General features: G+C 43.9%; 1 protein-coding gene across 2 annotated transcripts in view; it reads right to left on the bottom strand.

Moving 5' to 3' along the window:
- VRK2 (VRK serine/threonine kinase 2) overlaps positions 1-12095 on the bottom strand; it is a 35712-nt gene that overhangs the window by 12231 nt on the left and 11386 nt on the right. For both annotated transcript variants that reach the window (XM_027728181.2, XM_027728179.2), the window contains exons 7-8: positions 11083-11175; positions 5025-5157 (exon numbers count right to left, since the gene is read on the bottom strand). In XM_027728181.2, coding sequence (XP_027583982.1) covers positions 5025-5157; positions 11083-11175 — 226 coding nt within the window. The remainder of the gene's footprint in view (positions 1-5024; positions 5158-11082; positions 11176-12095) is intronic.

Below are 12095 nucleotides of genomic sequence, written 5' to 3'. Positions count from 1 at the left end.
GGGGGCAGGAGAAAGGAAAAGACCCCAAAAAAAGGTGATGATGAAGTAGAGCTTCCCCCGGTCCTGGTCAGTGTGAGGAGCTCAGTGCAGCAGGAGGGACCAGCTGATGGTGGGTGGCTGCAGGGGAAAGGTCAGAGAAACACAGTTCCATTTACAACACATTTTAGTGCTTGGAAGCCATTCTGTGGAGTTATCCAGTCTCAGGCAGGGCAAGTGCCAGCTGGGAACAATCCCTCCTCTCCTCATGTGCAGCCCTGCACCCTCAGCCTGGCACGGTGAAGTACTCACTGACAATAACCACCACCATGGAATGCTGAAAGGAAAATCCAGTGCAAACATGGCACCACCACAGCTGGAGCACAGCTCTTCCACATGGCAAAGAGGGACTTTTCCCGTGCCAGCCGTGGGCTCTCTCCTAAGCTGGGATCCTGCAGCTCCACACTGGATGGGCCGAACGGCTCACGGGTACGGAACACGGGCAGAGCTGGCAGGAGGGAATGATCAGGACTGGTGGAATGGGATGGGCTGACAGGAAGAGGGCTGGGGTCCTGATCCAGTGGGGAGGATGGAAGATGCAAGGGAAGTTCACCACAAGGTACGGGCGGGACAGGAAACGGTGGTGGCAGGAGATGAGGTACCTGGTCGGAAGCAAAAGGTTCCAAGCTTGCAGTGAGGAGAACGTGTGGCAGGAGAGGGGACGGGGAGTTTTACTCTTCTCTCACATCTGTGTGGCAGAAAAAGAGAGTCACAAAGGTGAGGGCCTGACAAGTAGGTGTGGGGGAACACGTCTCTGAAGTTCTGGTGTGGAGAACAGCCAAAATGAAACAGCCCCTTCCCAGCCACACTCCTCAGCCATGACAGAAAGTTGTAACACTCCTCTTATTTTTGCTGCTTCTGGACATTCCTGGCAGGACAGAATAAGCTTGGAGAGGTGGTTGTAGGAATCTATCCAATCTTCTCCTTGTTAAAACCTGACTCTTGTTTCCCTTACAGCCACCTCCTGCTCTTTCTTGTGCTGGGCACACATTTCTAATCCAACTCTCAGGAACTAAACCATCTCTTTATTTATTTCACACTGTAAAGTTCCACCCATTTTTTGCCAGACCAGTTATATTTTCCTTTTATTATTTAGGATTTACAGTTTGTCCTGCACACAGTCTTTGGGAAACACATATCAAACTGCAGCAAATCAATAATTCATTTGACCAACAACAAAAAAAATCCTGCAGGCTCCCTGTGAATCCTAACTATGCATGGACAGGTGCCAAATAAACCTCTTGATCCAGAGCCATTTAGAGCTCTGTTCTCTGGAAGCAGGCTCAGAAGGAATGTGTTTCCATAGGTGTTTATATTCCTGCACATCCTTCCTCACAAAATGAACCCTGCATATATTCCAGTCAACCCTTGCATGTAACAGAGCAGGAACAATGGCCAGGCAGAGCTGTGTCTTTAATATCAAACACCAGCAGCTCTGTCAGAGCAGGGGGAGAACAGGAAGAACTGCAGAGCTTTCCCTGCCCTCTCCCAGTGCCAGCACTGCCCTGGACAAACAGTGCCCAAGCGTTCTGACGGATCTCGAGGAGCACATGTTGGAATAACCCCGTGTGAGGGGCACAGAGAGGCCTGTCAGAAGTCCCCACTGCTGCATGAAGCAGCTTTCCTGTTCCAGATGTAGCTACAAGTCCTGCCTGGATTTTGGTGGAGCCCCCGACGTGGTGGGTGGCAACTCTGCTCCAAGCCGCTGCGAAACACTGAGAAGGAGGAGCGGAATCATCTCAGAATCGATGGCAAACACAGATATCTGCTGGAGGGAATTCAGCACAGACAGTTCATACTCTTATGTTCATCAATGGTAGCAAATTAAAACTGGTCCTACACACTCAATGCCCGGGCCTGGAGTATTTAAAAGCCCTCAATATGTGAAGCGTGGTGTATCTCCAGAGAAATTAGGTATTGACTGCACGCCTCAGTGAGCAGGGAATCTGCAAAAATCCATAGCAGCCATTGATCCAAATATTACTTTTTAACACTAACTATGTAACAATTTTTTAAATGTACACTGGGTACAGTTATAATTCTCTTTAATTATCAATCAACAAGCCAAAGTGTAACACTGTTTATACAGCATGGTCTTTAAAAATGGATCCAGTGACTACACTCCAACCCGATGCCCAAACTATCAATGCAGTTGTGCTACAGGAAATTGGTATCAAAATAGACAGGGTTTCAATTTAAAACACCCACACACTGGTTGGGATGGGATCCTGCCACCAAATACTGGCTTCATGAAAGGAGGTTATATCAGCTCCAAGCATTGCCAAGAGGCACTTTTGAAAGCAACAAACTCATAATTTTGTTAAAGTTTCAGCATGTACCTCAAATTTCTGTATATATTCAGTAGCTGCTTCATGAGGAAGTCAAAATGTGCTCATTTGTCTGGCTCAGTGCTGCTCAGGGAGGTTGAGATATTTATGTTGCTACACACATTTGGGAAATGCCCCCTGGAAAGGATCTCATTTATATAAAATAACATTTAAAAATTAGAATTACATTCCTGGAGCATCGAAATTAAAAAAAACTCCACTGTGAAAAGCTGGGTACCACCAGAATGAGGGCTGTCTGTGCAGCTCTTATTTGCCAACAGTGTTTAAACACTTTCCAGAACACCTGAATGTCCTGAAACTTCTCCACAACTCCAAACCTCACAACAAGGGATGAGGGAAACCAGTCACTGTGTTCTGCCCTCTGGACCTGGGCACTCTCCAGCAGAAGTGGCTGCAGATGCACCTTTTCCCTGGGACGTTGAGAGATCTGCTGCAAATGGGAACACTGGTAATTTGACCTTAATGGGTTCAGGCTGTTTGTCGTGGTTTAACCCCAGCCAGCAGATAAAACACCACAGAGCCACTCGCTCACCCCCTGCCCCTCCCCGGTGGGATGGGAAGCAAAACTGGGGAAAAAAAGGAAAAATTGAGGGGTTGAGATAAGCACAGTTTAATACTTGAAATGAAATTCAAAAAATAATAATTAAAAGGGAGACAACAAAGAGAGACGGGAATAAAATCCAGGAGAGACAGGTGGTGCACAATACAGTTGCTCAGCACCCACCTGAGCAGCGATGGGCCCCTCCCAGCACACCCCCCAGATTATCCACTGCCCAGGTCATTCCACGTTTTGGAAAAGCCCTTTGGCCAGCTCAGCTCAGCTCCCTCCCAGTTCCTTGTGCAGCTCCTCACCTGCAGGGCATGGGAACTCCACAGTCCTGGATTTAGGGAAAGCATCGCTCAGCAACAACCAAACCATCCTGTGTTATCAGTGCTGTTCTCACCCTAAACCCAAACCACAGCACTGCACCAGCTACTGGGATGAAAATTGACTCTCTTTTGGTTTCTGGAGTCCTCCACTTTTAACCACTTCCATCCTGGCTTTAGCCACTTGAAGGGGTTTATCTAAGCCACAGATTGCAAAACTTACCTCACACCCCAGTCTGTAAGACTTCCCTGCACTTTCAAACAAAAGGAATTACCTGTCCTGTAATCCCATACTGTGACCAGACACTTCCAAACTAGATGTTATAACCATCCAACTGCCAAATCCCAAACACTCCAGCTTCCACTATTCTTCAAAGAGCATCCACATCAAACACCAGTGCACAGCCACAGTGCTCACACCACCAGGCAAAGCAGAGTCAGAGCTCCAAAAAACACCCTGTGCGCTTGGCAGGGCCAGAAGAGCCCAGAATAGATCCCTCCTCACCACAAAACACTTTTTAGCAGGTGAAAAGGTGCAATTGTCTCAGCAGGAAATACTTGACAGTCTTATTTCATTTTTCCTAATGACCAGAGTTAAACGATTGCAGGTTTTAACAGCTCCGGCAAATTATCAGGCCCCTCTACATTACATGGTCAATGGGCCTTTTAATAGAAAAAGCAATAATATACAGTTGTTTGTGCCAACTAAAACTCGTTAGAAAGTATTAGTTTAAGGTAACAGTTCAGCAGCTATTAACAAGCACAAATTTCTGCACTTATCCCTCGTGCCAGGCTGGCAGCAGCAAACCAGTCCTTTTTAGAAGATCTTCGGGGTGGAGAGGGGGAGAGGGGAAAGAAAAGTTAACAAAAAGACACTTTCATAGCAAGAGTCAAACTTTTTCAATAATGACCATTTTTTTCACTAGCATAACATTAGAATTGACTTTTTGTCTTGCTGACATAGCAACTAAGAAAGTTGTGTTGCATTGACCATATTGATTGTGAACAATGCAGCCATCAGTGGGACTTTACACCATATATTTTCAATATTGACCTCCCAGTCCCTTTTCCATGGCTCCATGGGTCTGCTATTGGATTTGGACTGCAGTGTAATAAACAGCTAAGGTTTAATTAATGGTAAATGAATACAAGACATAGGTTATGACTTTAACTAATTAGGGAATTGTTGAATTAAGTCTGCCTTGGAATGCAAGGCAGTACAATCAATATCCAATAAAAGGACTATGTATGTAATTTACCTGCAAATGTGTTTCCAATACCATCAAAGTGAGTTTAAATAAGTAAGATATATGAAAGGCTACTGGAAAAAGATTTCAAAAAGTTAACGCTTTATGGCTTCAAAAAAGGTTTTTCTCCTTGCAGAAGGAATGTCATCCCTGAAATATCCTCCCATAACACAGATGGTGACACTCAGGCACAGCTCTCCCTAAAGGACAGTGCACACTCGAAATGTTTTTCCTTCCCAATGCAACATTAGCAAACAGTGCAGCAAACACCAACCAGTGCTCCCAACATGGACCAATTCAACGTAATGGTGAGCTCTTCTCAGGGGGTCTTGGTCTGCAGAGCCTTCCAGGGTCCATCCTGCCACCCCCCTTCCCTCCCAGCCCTGAGAAACATTCCCAGGAACAGGAGGAGGTCACCACCCGAGGGGCAGAGCAGTCCCCAGCCTGCTCCTGCTGTGTACATCAGCTCCCACGGCCCGATTCCTCATTCTGTAATCACTCATCTGAAATAAAAAAAGAGACCTACCTACTCCCTTGTGGGCATCTATGCTGGTAAACTCTATTGTCCCATTATGGCCCTTCCTAGGATTTTCCTGATACTGTTTGTGGTTCCCATTGGGACAATATCTGTAGGCAAGTCCATAATCTGCAAGATAAACCTGGAAGACATGAACAGACAAATGAATAATGCTTTTGTCCTTTGAAAGTATAACCTTTATAATTAAGTCTTAAGAAACTGATAGGTTAAGGACAGCCTTAGATCTAAATTTTATTAAACCAAATGGTGCCTCAGGATAAAATATGTACAACTGGGGGCTATAACAGCTGCCCTCCCCATTTAAATCCTTCCACTACTATTCTCTTCTCTTATTCCAGAGTGGAGCGGAATTTCAGTCATTTTATTTTGTTCCTAAGCTCTCTGCTCTCCAGGTGGGCATCCAGACATCATAAACTGCAATATGCCTTTTATGCAGCCTCACGTTGCTTATGGGACCCCTTCCTGTCCTCACTCAGGCAGGCACAGACACACAGCCCTGCTCAGCTCTTCCAGCAGCTGAGGCTGGACAAACTCAGCTCTGCTCTTCTCCTGGGCAACTCCAAAGCCAGAGGAAGAGGCAGCAGCTTCCCCAGCTGGACTGGGCACTGTGGCAAATCCTCGGGACTTCCCTGGGGAAGCATTAACTGATTGAATCTGCATCTTGCCTTCTCTGGCATTTGAAGCTGAAAAAGAACAGCTCAGGAGAGCTGAGTTTCACTTTGTGTTCTGCTGCTGCCTGTCAAGACAAACTGCATGTGCCAGGTGGCTCCTACACCTCTATTTCTCTGTGGGCACAGGGCACCCAGCACTGCATCGACTCTGCCACTCACACAATTTACAGGAAGGGCACAAACCCGCCCTGTGAAGTTCAGATTAACGTGTTCCACCCTCCAACAGGGCTGGACTTAATGCATGCACGTGGTCAGTCACTGCAGCACAGCTGACAGGCAGCAACTTGTTGAAAGCAGCTGGAATTTAATCACAGTCTGCCCCCCCCAGTATTCCATAGGTTATTTTCTCAGTCATTTCCACACTCCCACCTGGCCTTTGCCCTGTACATTGACCAGTTCTCACAATGGGCAATTGCTTTTTTAAATAAATATCCAAGGATGGTATTTTCCCTTAAAAAAATAATGCTGCAGACATTTATATTGCCAATGGAACCGATTTCTGAGGCAAAAGCTAAATCATCTGAAGGCACATAGAGATCACTTCTACTAAATCTTACTATATGATAACGAAAATCTTTTTCTTAGTTGAACCTTAGCTTTGTTTCCTCTTTACCTAAAAACCAGTTTATGCTATCAAAGTCTAAAATAAACTCTTCTGTCCCTCAGTTGTAATTTAATTATGTCACTCCTGGTAGAGGCAAAACCAACAAACAAAAAACCCTCAAGAAAACTCAACGTGTTATTTTGCAGCACGTTCTGCTGAACTGCTTTCTCTTTGTGCTCCAGGCAGCTTCCAGTGCTGGGATTGCTGCTCTCTTGGTTTTACTGTTCCTGCTGCAGCATCTGAGCTTATCTGGAGCGTGTGAGCCGGGCTGCAGCGCTCACTTCCTGCAGGGAGAGGGCTTTTAAGATTATCCAGGCTGGGTTTCACCTGACAGACCACACAAACTGGGATACGAGACCGGAGGCACCTTTAGAAAATCTGGGACAAGGCATAAACTGTGTTGGGTTGACTGGTTTGATTTTCTCCTGCATCTGTTCTCCAGCGTATTCCTGGTGCTCTGGTACCTGTCCTAATTGAGCCCACAGTCAGTTAGGCAGAGAACTAACTTAAACTGCACTAATACCAACTTTTGTGGGGCTTCTGCATCCTCTGTGGGCTGGGAAGGAGAGAGGAGCCTAGAAAGGATATTCCTCACAGGCTAAGTGGTATACTTTGGATTTCACTTGGCTAGACATTTCTGACAGGTACAGTAAGATAAAACACCTTTAAAAATTAAGGCTGTGCCTTATATTAATATGAGGGGAAAACCACACCCAAAGCACCTCTGGCAGCTCTCTTGGTTTGGGCTTATGTGACAGACACTCCTCTGTGACAGCCCAGCCCTGGTGCTCTTTCAAACTACCTCAACAACAGGCCAGCTAGAAAGTAGCCACAAATATTTGCTAGTCAGATTTGAAGTATGCAAAAAAAAATAAATCATAGAATCATACAGATAAATCACAGTAACTATGAACTCTTTCTTTTAAAGCAACTCCATTAATGTACTCCATTTTTAAGCAATGCATTTGCTTAAAATACCTTCAGTAGTAGTATCAGCAGAGAGGTTTTCAATTTATACTGAAAGAGAGAAGTAGTTTTCCCACAAACATGTGACAAAAGCCTCCTGGCCACCACCAAAAATCAATCCCCTTCAGCTTGTACCAAACCAGCACTGCCCCGTTACAACCTTGCCACAGCCATTATCACAATGACTGTGTTATTTTAAATTACCATTAATTTCATTTCATCAATTCTCATTATAACCCTTTCATCATTAAAGAGATATATAGTTCTTTATAGCTGGTTGTCACTTTTTGATAATGTAACACTTTGTGACCTTCCAAATTTGCTCAGAACACAGTAGAGGTAGTTAATGAATTTAGAGTTGTTGAAGGTTTTTTTAGGGTATAGGGATGGGGAAAAGCAGATGAATAATGAGGAATACTGAGAAAAATTAAGCCAGTGTTAGTAAGTGTTTTGATACCATAAATACTTTTCACCTGCATGCTTTTTATAGGAACAACAAAACAAATAAGAACAAAAAGAGAACAAAAGAGAGCAGAGCAAGATAAACAAGACACTGGAATAAGGAATGGGACACTAGCATGGAACAGCTGGGTTTGGCTGTTACACTGTACACTCCTTCCCACTCACTCACTTGAATTTGAGAGTCCTGTTTTTGTTCCAGTTTCTCTCCTTTACACATCCCAGTCTGCACCAGGCTCTGCTCTGTTATTAACAGATGTTGTTATAGACTAAAAGCCAGATTTCTGAAGTCTTTGCACTGGATTTCCAGCAAACAGGAGTGTGCCCACCTTATCCCAGTGCACAGCCACGCAGGCACGAACAATCTCCTGTGGGCACGAGCAGCCAACCAGAGTCTGAGCCGCTCTCCTGCCCTTCCTGTGCACGACTCCCCCCCAGGGCTGGAAGTGCTGAATATCTGCTAGACATGGACAATTCTTACAGCCTGTACACGTTCTGATACACAACTGCACTCAGCTGGGGGGTTATCACCCTGCCCCTTGGGTGTTCCCTTTATCTTGAAGTACCCAGAGCAGATTTATTGCTGGAAGGATGACAATACGGTGATTTTCTCTGTGCATTTTCTTTCCAGTGGTTCCATTACCAGGCTTGTGTCATGTCTGTAAATAATTAAGTAGATACCTACTAATCAGAGACAGATTGGTTGCTAATGGCCACGGTGCTGTCAAGTTCAGTTGGACACAACTACAAAAAGGGCAAAGACCCTTTTGGGACAGCGAGTGTGAAGTTTAGTGTTTGGGACAGAAATAGCACCTCTCACAAACCAGAAGCCAAGGAGGGAGGAAAGCAGGTTGACAAAGAGAGGGGAAGGGGTACAGGGTGTCTCTGCATTCCTAAAAACACCTGAAGGAGAACAGAAAAGATTTTCATTTTTCTCATTTCATCTGCTCTTTAGCAAGTCTGTCATAGTGGGCTAAAGAGCAGGAATCACAATGATTCTTCTCACAATGAAAAACAGCTCAAAGTTGGAATTGTTTTCATACAAGTTTTCCCTGTATAATCAGTGTGTGATCTCTGTATTTCCTGTGCTGGTCCAATGAAAGCTGGTCTTAATAGTTATATTTTGAAATCCCTTTGTATTCTCTCTATGACAATCAAGTCTGAGAGCTCTATTCTGTAACTATCTTGTCTAAGAAACGCTTAAAATTAAAATCAGAACTGAGGTGTGAATACAACTAGAATTTACATCTTAAAAATCCAAATAGGCAACTTCTGGAACAGACTTGAGTCTGCAACACTGTAGGATGTCTGCCCATATATTCCATAGGGGAAAAATACTACAGGGTGATTGTTTTGGAGAGGTGTTCTCCTAAACTTCATTTCATTTATTTAAAACTCAGCATTTAAGCTCTTGTCTAGTGACCACTTGTCCCTTTTAATAGTATCACCATTTAAATGAGCTTAATGGATCTGAGAGTCTGTATCAATACTACTTATTTCTGCTTCATCACACCAGCAGTCCCTGCTACAACCCGAATTCCCTCTCACTCGGCCCAGCCCCGAGCCAGTGCTTCACTTGGGCTCTAATTTATGGCTCTGATCAGTGCAAGTTTCCTTTCAGGCCTCTCAGATTCATGGGCTGTGCAGCTCCCTCAGTCCATCACTCCTGCTCTGGCAGTGCCTGTGCTGGGGCCGAGCTCCCGAACGTATCGACTGGAGAATTGATCCCGTGACCTGTAACCGGCTGAACGGCCCCGCTGCCTCTGTGCGGCACATCTGCAGCAGCTGCTCTTGGAGGGCACTTGATTCTGATCTTCCAACCATTTCTAACCATCATTTGGAGGTCACAGAGTGACAGGACCTTTGCTTTATTTGTCTCTCTGCCTCGCCTCAGAAGGCAGGGGCTGGCAGTATGGATCTCACATGCGCTTTCAGAAAGGGGACTGTGTTATTTATTGGCTGTGCTGTAAATTCACCAGGTTAATTTACAGAAGAGACAGAGACCAGCAGCACAAAGTTGAATATAGAAAAATTATCTTTTTTGGAACTGCAGGAAGCCAGTGACAAATTCACACATAAGAATGCACATCAAGAGCCACTAAATGACAGAAAAATGCAAAGTTGAGTATAAAGGTACATGTGCTTTGCTGAACAGGGATTTATGTCTCTTCACCAGAATAGGGAAATACATCTTCAGTAGAGATATATATTATTTTTAAGAGATAAGTTATGGGTTTGTTCCAAAAACAAATTTTGACAATTAAAGAACACTTACAATTTATTTTCTCTTAAAATCCCAGTTCCTAAAAGAGCAAGAACCCTGAGTATAAAATTCTTTCAACAAACTTCACCACAGAAATTGTTAGGTAGACTGGTTTATTATGCCAGCTCCCACTGGAGCCACAGGCTTGTGTTCCTGGCTTGGAGTTGGCCACTGGCTGATGCTCTCACCCCCTATTTATGAGATCAGGTTGATCACTTCACCTTTTTTTTAAGAAAAAAGCAAGACCATTATCCACTGTGCTGGCAGAGAGAGAAGGCTGGACAAAACCCTTCCCGGGCACTTTCTTACACACACAGAAATTAAAGTTTAATTCATAGCATAGAAATGCAAGCAAATATTAGAAACTGTTTCCTATCAGCTCTTCTGAATTAGTATGAGAACTTTCTAATATGTTTTTATAGAATAATTTCAGTGGAAAATAAATTTTGCTGAAAGAAAATTCTACACAAAGCCTCCCAGCAGTAACACATAATTTGTACATGTTGAGTTAGAAGCTACTCAGACTGGAATAGCTATTGATTTATTTAACAAAACCTAAAAAATAAACCCTAAAACCTCTGCCCGCTAATTCACAAGTACCTTATTTCCAGGGAACCTTTAGGCTTTAGAGTGTTGGAGAACAGCAATTTTAATCCTCCTTACCTGTGATATCCACTGCAACGGGCAGGACAGAAGGGTTAGTGCATGGAAACACAAGTCATGGCAATATCAGAAAGCTGGAACTTCCCAAGAACGAAAATGCAACGGGTCACACCCTTCAGCTCTACTGATACACTTAAACTGGCATAACCTACAGCAGCAATTAGGTCCTACAACTTACCCACCCTTAGCCACCCCTCCACACCAGTGTCAGCAAAACACAAAAGGAACAAAGCAGAGTTTTGTCCTGCTGCTTTCTCAGGCCTTAAGCTGCACGGAGCCACTGTCAGATTTGTCATGAGAGGATGTGAATGTTCATGCATGAACTCCTTCTAACACAGGAACTGTTACTGCAGAACCTACAGAACTTAAAGCCTGTAAATGGTTATAAAACACTGAAGTGCAGATGAGTAGCATGCTCACCTCGTGGGGGTTGGTGTAGCCCAAAAGCAGATTTGCTGCTTTAATGTCACCATGGACATACTCATTTTCATGGATGTATTCCAGAGTATCCAGCTAGGAAAGAGTGTAGAACAGAGGAAAAAACATCATCATCTTTTCCGCTTTGCCCTTAACCCTATCAAGAAATATTTCTTACTAATGCAGTGAAATCAAGGGCTACACAGACTGAGCTGGCAAATGTGGTTTGAGCTGGAGCACAGGGACCATCCAGTCTGTCACAGGGCCTGTTCCCACCAGGATTTGCCACCAGCCACCAGCTAAACAAGCCATCCTTCTCCATGAGGTGTCCCTGTGTAACTGCCTACGAGTACCAGCTTCTAAGACCACAAAGCAAGAGTGAAACCAGTAGTTTATAAAAGCCAGAGCAGATGTTGAGAACACCAAGCTCTTGAAAAGAACATATTCAATCAGTTCTGAAGGTTTGGAATAAAACTCATCCTCCTTCAGCTCCTTACTGAGGTACAATAGCTCTAAATATTATTATTAACAAACATATTTGCACTTTGCAGCTCATACAAAGGACAACCTAATCCTGACTTTTGGAGCGTATAAAGAGTATTACAAATTTGCCAGTTGTGTGACTATGAAAGCTCTCCACATTTTTTTTTTTAATATTTATTATTATTTAATGTAAAGGAAGTTTTGGATGTGTCCAGTGCAAATCCCTCCTTCAAAAGCAGGGGTAACATAAATTAGATCATCTTAATCCTGGTCTGTACAATCAGCAAACACACTGAAAATGGGGCATCCAGGCATGCAACAAACTCTGACAAATATGGATGTCTAATACAACACCCCTCAGACACTGAAAAATTAAATCAGTACATGTTGAGGCACAAGAGAACAGGCTTACACATCTCACTCTAGTGGTTTGAAGTACATGGTCTGTATTTTAACCTATTAGAAAAGACATTTGGGTTGAGGTCACCAAATTCCTGTCTTGATTTTCTACTAAAGGTTTTCGACTAAGGGGT

This window comes from Pipra filicauda, unplaced genomic scaffold (genome assembly GCF_003945595.2).
Source record: "Pipra filicauda isolate LSUMZ 115617 unplaced genomic scaffold, ASM394559v2 scaffold118_size2161507_pilon, whole genome shotgun sequence".
Classification (NCBI taxonomy): Eukaryota; Metazoa; Chordata; class Aves; order Passeriformes; family Pipridae; genus Pipra; species Pipra filicauda.
This window is presented reverse-complemented; position numbering and strand designations above follow the sequence as displayed.